General features: G+C 45.3%; 1 protein-coding gene across 1 annotated transcript in view; it reads left to right on the top strand.

The window, feature by feature from the left end:
- Positions 1-13,114, top strand: part of MYO15B (myosin XVB) — a 98,552-nt gene that overhangs the window by 7,147 nt on the left and 78,291 nt on the right. The window contains exons 8-16 of the mRNA XM_048487407.1: positions 326-422; positions 776-859; positions 2,026-2,197; positions 3,160-3,241; positions 4,998-5,223; positions 8,620-8,738; positions 9,757-9,816; positions 10,034-10,109; positions 12,163-12,281. Of these exons, the coding sequence (XP_048343364.1) occupies positions 326-422; positions 776-859; positions 2,026-2,197; positions 3,160-3,241; positions 4,998-5,223; positions 8,620-8,738; positions 9,757-9,816; positions 10,034-10,109; positions 12,163-12,281 (1,035 nt within the window). The remainder of the gene's footprint in view (positions 1-325; positions 423-775; positions 860-2,025; positions 2,198-3,159; positions 3,242-4,997; positions 5,224-8,619; positions 8,739-9,756; positions 9,817-10,033; positions 10,110-12,162; positions 12,282-13,114) is intronic.

Genomic DNA, 13,114 nt, shown 5'->3' with positions numbered 1-13,114 from the left:
GAGTCGGTGCTTGGAAGAGAGAGCTTCAAGGAAGTCTGCAGAGGAAGGCAATGGCAAACCACCTTTGCTTAATCATTTGCCTTGAAAGGCCCTTGCTGGGGCCACCATAAGGTGGCTATGACTTGATGGCATTTTGCATGTATATTTTTGTAAAATATATATTTATTTCACTTATATTTAGGTCTCCTTATAAAGAGTTCAGAGTTATCCCAGTTTCATATTGATGCCAGTATGGATGAGTAAGGAAGTGGTAAAGGACATGAATGGTTAAAAGTAAATCTGACATTGAAGTCTGACTGGTGACTTCTTGGATTGTGTGTTCTAGATCCACATCTCCCAGGAAAATCATACAGAAGACAGAAGACATGATTCTGTCTCTCGTGCAACTTTCCAGAAGAAAATTGAGTACTTCCAGAGAATGGGTGGGCCACATGTTCATATTGCCTTGAAATGGGACCTCACTTCATTTCCACATCAGTATCTCTTTGCTTTCCATGCTATGACAGAGTAGCAAATTAGCAGATGTTATTAACACAATTAAATATCTGTTTTATATTTAATTCGCACTCTCTTAAGGTTCTAAATTGGATCATGTACTGTGCTTGTGGCACACTACAATTGCATGGATCATATTACTTTTTTTATCATATAACCTAATCTATTAGATATTCATTTCCCCAAACCCCATTAATCTTTCCTTTTCAATTATTCTTGTTGGACTGATGATATCTCAGCAGGTTAAAATAGTAGTAAATAGACTTATTTCCCTACGCAGGGCAGAATAAAAGCCCAATGAAGATAGAACCTCCAAGGAAGATGAACTTTGAGGAACATCTGGGATCTCCTGAACCAAATTCAGGTAAGTTTAGGCCAGATATAATCAATGAGTAGATTATGCAAGAATGAAGCTCACTCTGCCGAGGTAGGAATCCTGAGAAGTACTGCAATTAGACTGGCCTCATTCGAGACCAACTGGTATATTGAGGCAAGAGCTTTTGTAGGCAATAGCCAATGCCATCATATGTAGTAGTAGTAGTCATACAGATGCATTAATGCACTGTTGGATGGTAAAGGGGTTAACTAGTGAAAGTACTGTGCAGGCTGTAAGATGGCCCCTCCCTTGCCCTGTTGGAGTAAGCAATGCCTGGTGTACAAAAGAAAAGGTAGCAAGAGTAAAGGCCAATTAGATAGGATAGTGGGGTCAACACCTTTTTTTCTTGATAAGTATCATTCCTTGTCTCTAAATAGCTACTCTTAGGGCAATACCCTGCTTCTTCCTGGCTATTCCACACTCATAACTCTATCTCTCACTCAACTAGTGATGTGGCTAGGAAACTATTTCTATCTCTATTCTTCACTACCATGTATGTTAATTCCTAAATAAAGCTTTCTCTGCACGTTAATCAGTTTGCACTTCTCTGTTGTATAATTACTCAGCTGGCAGATCCCTCACCCAAAGTTCCTCTGTGGAATGGCAATCCTGCAGGAGATGTGAGTTGCTCATCTTGGGGCGGTTCCCCACTTTCCACGACCCCCTGTATGCTGCTCTCAGCGCGTGTCATTTCTGGCACGCGCCCGGGCTTCCCCACGACCCCGCACTCTGCGTGGGCTCATCAAAAGGCGCCATTTGGAAAAGCGCCAGGAATGATGCGCACTGAGGGGGCGCAACAGCGGCAGTGTCAGGGCGGCTGCATTGTTGCCGCCCCTGTAGTGGGGAGTGCCGGGGGACCCCGAGCTACTTGCCTACAGTAGCGCGGGGCAGAAGGTAAGTGGGGAAATGCCCTTGGTTACGCCCACTCATCTGCTGTGTACTTCCCACAAGTTTTTTGGTAGTTTGGCTCTCTTGATTACCTCATTGGCTACACTAGCTTGAAATACCCCAAAACAGAGAGGCAGCTATACAGGGAAGCAGCAAAGGGTTTGGAAAAGAACTACCAAGACCGAACTAGAGAAGAACCAGGTCGAGTGTGACATTCAGAAAGATTTTTATGTGTATCTCATTAAAAAGTCTATCTTCTTCTACAGGCCCTTCTCAGGAAGACAGTGACCAAGTCGTGAAAGTAAACAAGGCCCTTCCCCCTAGAGTGAAGCATTTGGAACTAACACCAAAACCTGAACCCAGCAAGGAGATACGGGAAATCATTAAAACACACCAAAGCCGACCAGTCCCACCACCAAAACCTATCGTGCCTATAGGGTAAAGAAGCACTTCTTAAAATGTCTTGTTAATCAAGGCTGCTACAATAACTTGCATGCTAACTTGCATGCTAAGATACCCAAGGAATAGCAGTCACATAGATGATAGACACCCCCCCATGGCTGGCAAACCATCACTGATGGGAGATATTCTTCAGGGGATCTTTTTGTATTTATGCACAAGTCCACCCAGCCACGTCTAAAATGTGTGTATGTGTCTCTGTATGTTACTGTTTAGTCAAAAAATAAAATATGTGGATGAAAGAAATGAAACCCTGCCCCCTTCTATGCTGTACTTTCCTGCACTCCAGTGCTTTTAATTCCTCTCCTCGACAAGCCTGTATTACTTCCAGTATGGAAGACATGGTGAGAGAAAAATGCTTTCAACAAAGTATAGTAGAAGAAGGGCAGGGTTTAGCTCCCTCCTTTTTGTTAAATAAACTTTCCCAATCCACACATCAATGGGTGGATTAATATATAAATACATCAAGATTTCCATTACCGCACCTAGGTTGGATCTTAGTTTAATGAGATAAAAAAGGGTTGCTTGTCTTTTTTCTTTACCAAAGTGATTGTTTGTTAGGGTAGCTGCGAGGCACTTCCAGTTTAAGGACTCTTCCTCCAAGCAGATCAGCTTTTCCGCTGGAGGAAGCAGCAACGAAGCAAGAGTAAGACTCCCTAGGTGACGAAAAGGCTTCAAACTTTGCCTGGTGAAGTGCTAGCATGCAGACCATTATCTATAAAAATGAATGGGACATTAGACTTTTTTTCTTTTGATTTTCTTAACGTTCAGTCGTATCTCTATTGCTGACAGTTTTATGGAATGAACCCATGCGTTGCAACAGTCTTCAGGTGTCCTCTGACATGCCTTCAAGAGAGGGCGTAGACGTTTTATTGTGTTTGCTTCCATTGGCAGCCCATTTAGCAAACTAACAATGACTCTCTTCCCTATTTGACTTGAAGGAATGTCTCTTTCTTGAAGAAGAATGACCCCAAAGAGGAAGCTCTAACAAAGCTAGGGATTGTGGGATCAAGTCCTTCACTGGTGAGTAATAACTTGCCGTTTGAACTCTAATCATCGATGCGTGGAGGAGTCAATGCAGTACAATAGCTAGAACGTTAGGGGGACTCACTGGTCCAAATCTTCCACCAGCTATGAGCTCTCTGGATGGCTTTGGGCATAATCTCTCAGACTAACCTACCTTATTAGGTTCTTGTGGGTATAAAATGAGAGAATCCTATATATACCACCATCTGTCAAAGGTGGGATAGGAAGTAAAAAATAACAAAAGTAAACACAGTAGCTCTAGACTCTTTTGGTATAGATTCCCTGAGTATCTAAAGCCATTGACCTATTATCTGCCTCTGTTTTTAGATCGCTGTTGAAAACTTTATCAAATTGAAACCTTATGAGTATTTTGGGGGAAAAGATATGAGAGTCTGAAATGGAAGGTGCCAGGGTTTGAATTAAAGGTCAGCACTGGCCATTTCCATACAGGTTATCTACCCTAGGTTCAATGCTGACAGAAAATGTTTTTGCCTTGCTTCCCTGCAGCATTATGGTGCATTTCTGCACCACCTCGTACTTTTCTTCAATCTTTCCTAACCTACTTTCAAGAAAAGTAGATCTCTAGCACTTTTCTTTGCAGGACATGAGGGAAAATATATTCTGCAAAGAAAGATGCTAGAGACTTTTTAAAAATGAAAGCTGGGAATTCAGAAGATCTGTTAAACATACTTTTATATCAATATAATGATATTTTGTTTCCAGTTTTTGAAGAAACCTGGAGAAGCCCTGCTCTGTGTGGAAAACACTACTTATAGTATAAGTCTTATACCATTAGAGCGCCAGTTGGTTTGTCAGTAACTGACCGGTTGATCAGCTTCTCTGGCGGGAGCCTGGAGAGGGCTGCCCACTAGGATAGCTTTTTGTCTCCCATGATGGATTCAGAAGATTCCTGCAGAAAGCTTCTATTTCCCCACAAGGTTAAAATAAAATTAAACTGTTGTTATAGATTCTGTGTGGCTGTTACAGAGTACAGCAACAGGCCTCTTAGAGATACTGATCTTGCCAATACAGTTCCGGTTCAAGTTCAACTGTTATTAGGCATAGATATCAAAACAATTGGCAGAACAATGTCACACTTGACAAAAGCATTTTAAAATTCTCTGGATGAGAGCACCTGCAACAGATATTGTGCTGTATTCCCTAAAATCTGAACATCATTACTATTTAATAATTTTATTATACAACCTTTGGGAGAGACGTTACACATAGTTCGTGATAACAGAACTTCTCTCAAGAGGTTATAATTCAGACAAGAACATAAAATATGTTCCAATGTTTCAACCTGGGATGGACAATATGGACATACCCTGTCTGAAAGGGACAAATTCCTGAATGGCCCTTGAATAAGCGCAAGGGAAAAGACTTTACTTCTGGCTCTTGTAAGAATCCAACGTTGCCTGGGCTCATCAATCAGTAGTAAATATGAGGCCGTCTTTCCAGCCACAAGATTGATGCCAAGGGATAAGGGGGAACATATCGATCTTGCTTCACTAATTAAATATTGCTGTTCTTGATCAAGCAATCTAGTTTTAATTGTCCAAAATATTTCTTTTGGTTCCCTCATGACTAGGTGCTCTAGGGCTAAACCCAATGAAGCAATTTTTCCTATAATGTTCCACCATTCGGAACCGCATACATCCGGGAGAGCCCTAAACAACAAACTGTTGGGTTCATCGTCAGTACAGTGTGTGAACCTTAAAATGTTTTTTTTGCTTTCCCTGTCTGCTTGCAGCCTCCCTCTTCATCTCCTCCTCCTCCACCACCACCACCACCACGCCCGCAACAACAAGCTGTCAAGCTATCCAACACCATCAAAGAGAAGCAGCAGCCCCTTATGAATCTTTTTGCTCGGGGCCCCTCCTCTCCTCCTACCTCAGGAGTCCCTCTCCCTCACCTTGGCCCTGGGTCACCCCCACCAGCATATTCTCCTCCTTCAGACAATGCACCTAGCTTGAAACGTAAGTAGAGATTCTTGAATTGTCCTTGTGGTGACAACTCACTGAAGTCAGCCCTGTTCACAGTGAGCATTATGAACATACTGTCATCCGAGAGTTGGTGTGGTGTAGTGGTTATGAGCAGCGCACTCTAATCTGGAGAACCGGGTTTGATTCCCTGCTCTGCCACTTGAACTGTGGAGGTTTATCTGGTGAACCAGATTAGCTTGTGCTAATCCAGCACATGCCAGCTGGGTGACCTTGGGCTAGTCAGAGTTCTTCAGAGCTCTCTCAGCCCCACTCACCTCACAGGGTGTTTGTTGTGGGGTATGGGGGGGAAGGGAAAGAGATTGTAAGCCCCTTTGAGTCTCCTTACAGGAAAGAAAGGGGGATATAAATCCAAACTCTTTTTCTTCTTTAAAAAGTTCACTTTATAAATACTGAATTAACTATTTTTTCAAACATAACTCATTCTAAATCTGAAATCGTCATATTTGGTATACAAATTGTGTGTCTTCATGGCACAAAAAAGTTGTAAAAATGAGGCTATATGTATTATATTTTTTCTGACTACTGGAATAGGTTTTTTCCAAATGACCTTTCACTTCTCCACTTGATTTTGTATAATATTAATCATTCAGCCTTTTTACTGGATATAATAAATTACATTCAGGGATTAGATGACTATAGACTGTGTTCCACGTAAATATTGCAAATGAGTTGATTAACATTACCACTTTCTGAGAAGCGGATGCTATGCTATCTGCTATCAAGTGGATTGGTGAATTATGTGAAAGACATGGCAATTTTTTTCTTTATAGTGTCAAGAAGAAATTGAACTCTATTTTCACGTCTTTTTTAAAAAACTGTGAAACAGCAGATGAATAGCTAATAGCTGTTAAATCTTGGGAAAAGAAAGACTTTCCAAAAGCATCTGATTATCATGATAATCAGTAATGATTTGTTTTTAAGAAATAACAGCATCAACTCTGTTGTTAAGTGCTGATGAATGCATGAAACTGCCTTATAATGAGTCAGATCATTGATCTGCTAAGGTAAGTATTTCCTACTGGGATTGGCAGCAGTTGCCAAGCAGAGACGTATCTAGGGAAAATGTAGCTCGGTGCAAAATATGAGTTTTCTGCCCCCACCCCACAATATGGGTGGCTGCCCTCCCCCACCATGAACCAAACAACTTTTTTTGCACCTTCCCCGGGGGAAGGAGGAGGGGTGTGGAGGAGATTTTCTGCCCCCACATGACTAAATGGCCATAGCCCGGGGACATTTGACCCCATATGTCCCCCTTACCAGTATACCCCTGCTCCAGGGCATCAGGTAGAGGTTTTTTGGATCACCTACTACATGAGCATTTTAACTAGAGATGCTGGGTACAGAACTTGGGACTTTTCACGTGTGAAGCAGATGCTGTACTACTGAGTCATCTGTGACGTTCCTAGCAACTAAATGGTTGCCCCTTGGGCAGCTGTCTTTGTTTTATTTATTTATATTATTATTTTTATGTACCACCCTTCTTCTTGCAGGCTCAGGGCAGCTTCCAACACTTGACATACAGTCAAAATAGAACATCACAAGTAACTACCATTAAAACTCAGATAGCATAGAAAATCAGTTTCCATTAAAATTACCCCACCAATATAGACAATGAAGGATGGAGGCCATTTGGACGATACAGCCATAGCTGCCTCAGCCATAAGTCTGGTGGAACGGCTTACAGACCCTGCAGAATTTCATCAGATCCCACAGGGCCTGGGTCTCACTAGACAGAGCATTCCAAGAGGTTGGAGCCAGGGCTGAGACATACTAGGAGAGGGGGTCCTACAGATGCCCCCAGATTGTGTAGTGCTGTGAAAGTCAACATCAAAGCCTTGAACTTAATTCAAGCCCCTCCTGTCCTCTCTGCAGGCCAGCTTCTGCCCTCCCCAGGCCCTGGGGAGGGCAGGAGCCAACCTGCAGTGAGGCCGCGGGGGGGAGGGGGAGGTTCTGCAACAGGCAGTGGCGCCTGCCTGGGTCACCTGCTGTGGTGTCCCACCCTCCCTGTAGGCCCTGGGGAGGACAGGAGCTGGTCTGCAGTGAGGCTGTGCGGGGTGGGGGTCTCTATGGCAGGCAGTGGCAGCACCCACCTTGGTCGCCTGCCACAACACCTTGCCCTCCACAGCCTCTCTGCAGACCTGGGGAGGGCAGGAGCCAGCCTGCAGGGAGGCCATGGGGGGTGGGGCACTGTGGGGGGTGGGCCCATTCCTGAGCCTCGCCCTCCCCACCCCACTTACAGTAGCCAGCAGGGAGACAGGCGGGGGGCGGGGGGGTCCTGGGAAGGTGGTCGTGCCTCCTGGCACCACTTAGGGCCAGTTCACCACTGAGTCCGGAAAACACTCCATCAACAGAAACAGCTAGGTGTCATCAGGGTACTGAAGACACCCAAGCCTAAAACTCCAGATCAACCTGGCAAGAGAGCACATATAGGTGTTAACATTGGAGAGAGATTCGCCCCATGTTGGCCCCCGTATACCAACAGATGGCCTGCTGAGGATTTCTCTCCGACTGCTGCCCTTTGCCCCAGCTCTGGAGGAATGAGTGCAGCTACTGCAAGGCTGACCCACAATTCCCAGCATCTCCCCCATCTAGAGTCTTCGGGGGTAGGGTGGGCTTTGAATCTGAATCAACAAAAATCATTAAAATCCTCACAGATGTATTCAGAGGGGTTATTTGGGGAGAATATCACTGCGCGTAGTGGCGAAAGGGATAACATCCACATCGCAAGATATGATAGTTCCAATTTACACTGTGTTGGTCAGGTTGTACCTGGAGTACCGTATGCAGCTCTGGAGGTTTCACTTCAAAAAGGATGTGGACAGAATGGAACGGGTGCAGAGGAGAGCAACAAGGATGGTCAGGGGCCTGGAGACCAAGAGGAAAGGCCAAGGGACTTTTGAATGTTTAGTCTAGATAAGAGGAGGTTGCGAGGGGTGGAGTGGAGTGGGGTGCAGGACATTATTGCTCTCTTAAAGTATTTGATGGGCTGTCACTTAGAGGAGGTCAGGGAGCTGTTCCTGTTGGCTAGAAGCTAGAGCTCGCAATAATGGATTTAAATTACAGGTGGAAAAGTACCAACTGGATATCAGGATTTTTTTTTACTGTAAGAGTTGTTCAGCAGCGGAATTGGCTACTTAGGGAGGTAGCGAGCTCCCTCTCATTGGCAGTCTGAAAGCAGCAGATGGACAAACACTTGTCAGGGATGTTTTGGGGTGATTTTGCATTGACCAGGGGTTCAAACTAGATGACCTGTATGGGCCCTTCCAGTTCTGTTTTATGAAGATGCATTCATCCTCCCCGGTTAGAGGCTCCCTTCCATTTCTATGATTTGGTGACATTCCTTCTGATTTCCCTTTTGTCATCTTTTAGGCTCAGATTTGACTGAAATGGAAGAAAGTGCCAGCTGCAAAACCAAGCTCATCAATCTTTCAGCCAGTGTCTGCTTCTCCTATGCCAACCCTACTTGGAAACTGTTCCTGCGTAAAGAAGTATGTCTAGGCCCATTGCATCCCAACAAGGCTTTTGTGGCAAGGACCGTTTGCTAGGATTGGGGTACCCAGTTTCCCTATGTGTGCTCCCCCGGGCAAATCAGGAAACGTGGAAGTTTAGTCCCATCTCTATTGCTGGCTCACAGATCATCCTGCCTTTGGGATCTGCTTGAGCAACTTCAGTGCCTTCCCTCATTTTATAATTACAGGCAAGTAAGAAGTTGTGATGGGCTTGCCATGGAATTACCACCTCTGTTGATCTCATCAAGTTGGCAGGGATGAGGAGAGGTTAGTTTGGGGAAATGCACCCATGTGATGGTAGAAGTGAGAAAGACTTCTGGGTAGATGTGGCAATGCTGAAACAAATATTAATCTAGCTATAATTGCATCAGATATATGCAGAGGCAGAGAGCTCACAGGGACATGTGGGGTCAAATGTTCCCAGGTGCACGCCAGCTGGTCACGTGGGGGGGCCGGAAAATCGCCCCCCACACCCCTCCCCTCAGGCAAGCTGCACCAGGCTGCTCCTTTATCCGGCAGAGACTCTGCCGGCTGAAGGAGTGGCCTGGCTGGGCCGCCGGGCGCCCCTTAGCCCCGCCCCGCCAGGCTGCTCCTTCAGCCAGCGGAGCCTCTGCCGGCCGAAGGAGCAGCCTGACTGGGCTGCCACCAGGCGCCCCTCCCCCTTAGCTCCCGCCATCTAAGATAAGTGGCATGTGGGGGCCGGTGGGGGAGGGTGGGGGCGCAGGAGCAGCCAGAGCAGGTGTTGCCCCAGTCGCCATTCTCCCCCCCCCCCCATGCCTCTGGATATATGTCTGTGTGATGAGACAAACAGCAGGGAAGAATCAGCTTTCTTACTCCTTGTGTCAAGGAAGTGGCTGCCCATTATTCTGCTATGATAGTCACCCAGAATTGTGCCCCTGAACTGCTTGCCTGCAAGCACTGGATCATTGATTGGTTTGAATGGAGGCCATGTGTTGCTTGTCTTGAATGCAATTTTGTATCTGTTGTTCCCTTACAGGTTTTTTACCCCAAGGAAAACTTCAGTCACCCTTACTGCCTAAATCTGCTATGTAATCAGGTAAATGCACACGTTACTCTTTTCTTTTTCTTTCATTTGCTTTTCCACAAAGGATTCCCCCCCCCCCTCTTCGTTCTTCCTCCATATCCAGTTTTGCTACCTTGCCTGTTTTAAGTTATGCACCTACCTTTTCTTTGGAGCTTCTAGCTTCAGTTTGCCCTTGACTTTTCCTATGTAAAGCAACCAAGTCTAACGGAAGTCAAACTTCTTTGCTTAGATCATCAGAGATACTCACTCAGAGTCATGCATTCGGATCTCCAAAGAAGAGAAGCGCAAGATGAAATGTCTGTTAAGTAAGCAATTCCTCTGATGCTACTCTGCTTCTGGTCTCTGCCTGTAATATCTCCAGGGGCATACAGCTTCCATTGGGAACTGAAGAGCTGTTTTTCATCTTTCTTGGGTAATGCTTTATGTATGTGGAGAGTGCTGTGTATTCAGTCAAGCACACAGTGAACCCACCACAACTTGAAAAATACTCTTGGGCTTTTCAAGTGTGATTAATGGGATTTTAGAATTATCTCTACATCCCTGCAACCTTATGCTATAGTCTGTCTCAGAAAAATATGTTAGTAAGGTTGAGTATTCCTCTGCCACAGAATTCAACAGGCTGGACTTTCTGTGTTGCAGAATGTTCGACCTGGGTCTTAGTGCCTACCTAGTCCTGCTCCCCCCACCCCATCCATTTGAAAGTTGGTGATAGTTGTTCAATGAACTATAAAGGCTCTTATATCAAAGTGGCACGTTTAATAATGCACAAAATAATGGTTTTGACAAAGGCAGCCCATATAAATGAATGGTAATTCTCATATCCACTCAAAACTATATTCTAATGTGGAAGCATACCATTTTCTCAACCACTGCACATCAACTGACTATACTAACATCTTTTTCTGGTACAGAGTATAGCCATCTACAAACTAGTTCCCACTAATCTTTGTGGTTGGAACCATAGCAATAATTTAGGAATATAATTCCTCCCTTGATTTTAATGTCTAACTCATTCTTTAGCGCCCATCTCAAATCCAAGGGAGTGGGCAAGGGAGAGAGTCTACTTGTAAACCTCCTCAAGTGTAAGATATCACTATTTTTTCCAAGTACTTTTTGCCCCCCCCGCAAGAATGCATACTTTCTTATTGCTTACCAGATACTGCCATACAAAAAGTGTGTGAGGGCATCACTGAGGACATTAACTGCATGTTCAGCAACATCTTCAAAAGAATGAAACCAGCTTAGCTGTGTGTGGGGTTATATTTGACACATGTTGGGACATGAGTTCCTGACCCAATTTGTAGTCATATACTAGAGTGGAAACTAACCCCTAAAATCTTTGAAAACACCTTCATCTCCCCGCATGGCTCGAAATTCTGTGAGGGGAAAAAAAGAAACTTCGTGCAATTTTGCCAGTGGAAATGGCAGTGGGGGAGGGGGCTGCTTGTCCTGTCCACTGACTCTGCAGGCCTGTCATGACCTCTGCTGAGCTGGTTATGTGTTTGGACTCAGAAGCCTTAGGGGAGAAGCTGTGGGGAGCCAGAATTTTCGTTTGGGGAAGAGCAGGAAATTCAAGGAGATATCAGCATGGTAGAAAGTTCTGACTGATCTTGCCCCAAGGAACCTGCATTTGAGGCTTCTCCACCAGAACATCCATCTGTCCTCCCTGGTCCTGGAGCAAGTGAGCACCAGCCCACAACCCAGCTCACGAGCTCTCCAGGATCTACCTCTGTCCAGCAGGAACAGCAGAGGCTGTGGGCTCAGGCTGAGATAGCTGAGAGGAGGCATAGTGCCATGTAAGCAGCCTATGAGCCAGCTGTGGAACCAGACTAGACTTAGTTCTTCAGGATTCTGGCCCAATGAAGACCTCACCTTGAGAGTTCCAGAAACTTCCTTCACAACAGATAAGGCTGTTGTTCCTCAGTCTATTTAAACTATGGGCAAGGAAGAGAGTGCTGCTGAATCAACTGGTTCATAAGATCACAACCCTTCTGTGCCAGACCAAGCTCCAGAACTTGTTAGTTTGCAGCGCAAGTCCTGATTCTGAAGGAGACTGACGGGTAAAGAAGCTGGAGTATCAGTGGACATGTGGAGCCAGCAGAAAGGGCAAACCGCCCCCACCGGTAACTGTTTCTGTGGTGACAATGTTATGGGAGGGAAGAATGAAGTCCCTCCTTTCCCCTTACAGTGTTTGCAGCCCTGAGGGGTGACGAAGAGGTTTTGAAAGGTTTATCCCTGCCCTATTTGGCTACAAGTTAGGTTGGGGACTCATGTCCTACCGTGTGTCAAATGTAACATGTTTTTGGTCCTAAGCGCCATCCTGTCTGTGCTGCTGAGGCATCTTTTCATTCTTGGCAGCGGAGTTCCAGGCGGGCAGGGATGCCAGATCCATTCCAGAAGATGGGATGAAGAAGAGGATTGTGGTAGCTGCTCGTGATAACTGGGCCAACTATTTCTCTCGTCTTTTCCCGGTGAATGTAAGTCAGATGGCCTACTGTTTCCAACTGTGTAAGAGGGAGAATTTCTCGAGGAGTGCATGTGATTGGGAGTGGATTGTCCAGCTTTGTCCCCTCCAATTATTTAATTACTGAAGTCTGACAGCTAATTAAGTGTTCTTCTATTGGAGGAAGAGCCTTTTCCACTGGACAAATGCTCTTTCGGCTGGAATGGTAGGTGTTTTAAACACAGGCAAATGTTTAAGGCTGTATACTCAGAATAATGATGTGGTACAACCTTATTGAGACTGTACCACACTTCAGACTATAAATAGGGATATCCTCACTGAGAGCTTGTCTGTCTGTACAAAATTCCTCCTAGTTATAAACTGTTGCATCATATAATTCTGGATTAGGCCCTTCCCTAACAAATTGGCCATGAGGCCCAATGTAAATGTAGCACTGGATGAGCCTGGCAAACCTACCTGTGTGGCCACTATCCATACAAGGGCAGCAGATGCCCAGTCCTGGTATGTGTATCAGCTGAGAGAGGCTGCCTGTGCAGGGGAAAATCAAACAAGACACTGAAAAGTGGAACACCACTTGTGGCATGTTTTTTCTTATCCTCCCAGAGTCCTGTTTCAATCAGCCCCTGATCTTTCAAGTTTTGTTGCCCTGAGCCTGGTTTCCTCCTGGGCAGGGGCGTACCGTGCAAGGGTACATATGGGGCCAAGTGTCCCCGGGCTGCGGCCATTTAGTCATGCCTCCCACACCCCTCCTCCTTCTCCCCTCAGATTTGTGAGTTGGGGCATGTTCTATAATGTGATGGTGACTTTGAGATGACCTGGTGCAAAAAAAGTTGTTTGGTCATGGTG

This window comes from Sphaerodactylus townsendi, linkage group LG03 (genome assembly GCF_021028975.2).
Source record: "Sphaerodactylus townsendi isolate TG3544 linkage group LG03, MPM_Stown_v2.3, whole genome shotgun sequence".
NCBI classification, from domain to species: domain Eukaryota; kingdom Metazoa; phylum Chordata; class Lepidosauria; order Squamata; family Sphaerodactylidae; genus Sphaerodactylus; species Sphaerodactylus townsendi.
Note: the sequence above shows the minus strand (reverse complement) of the source record. Positions and strands in the feature narration are given on the sequence as shown.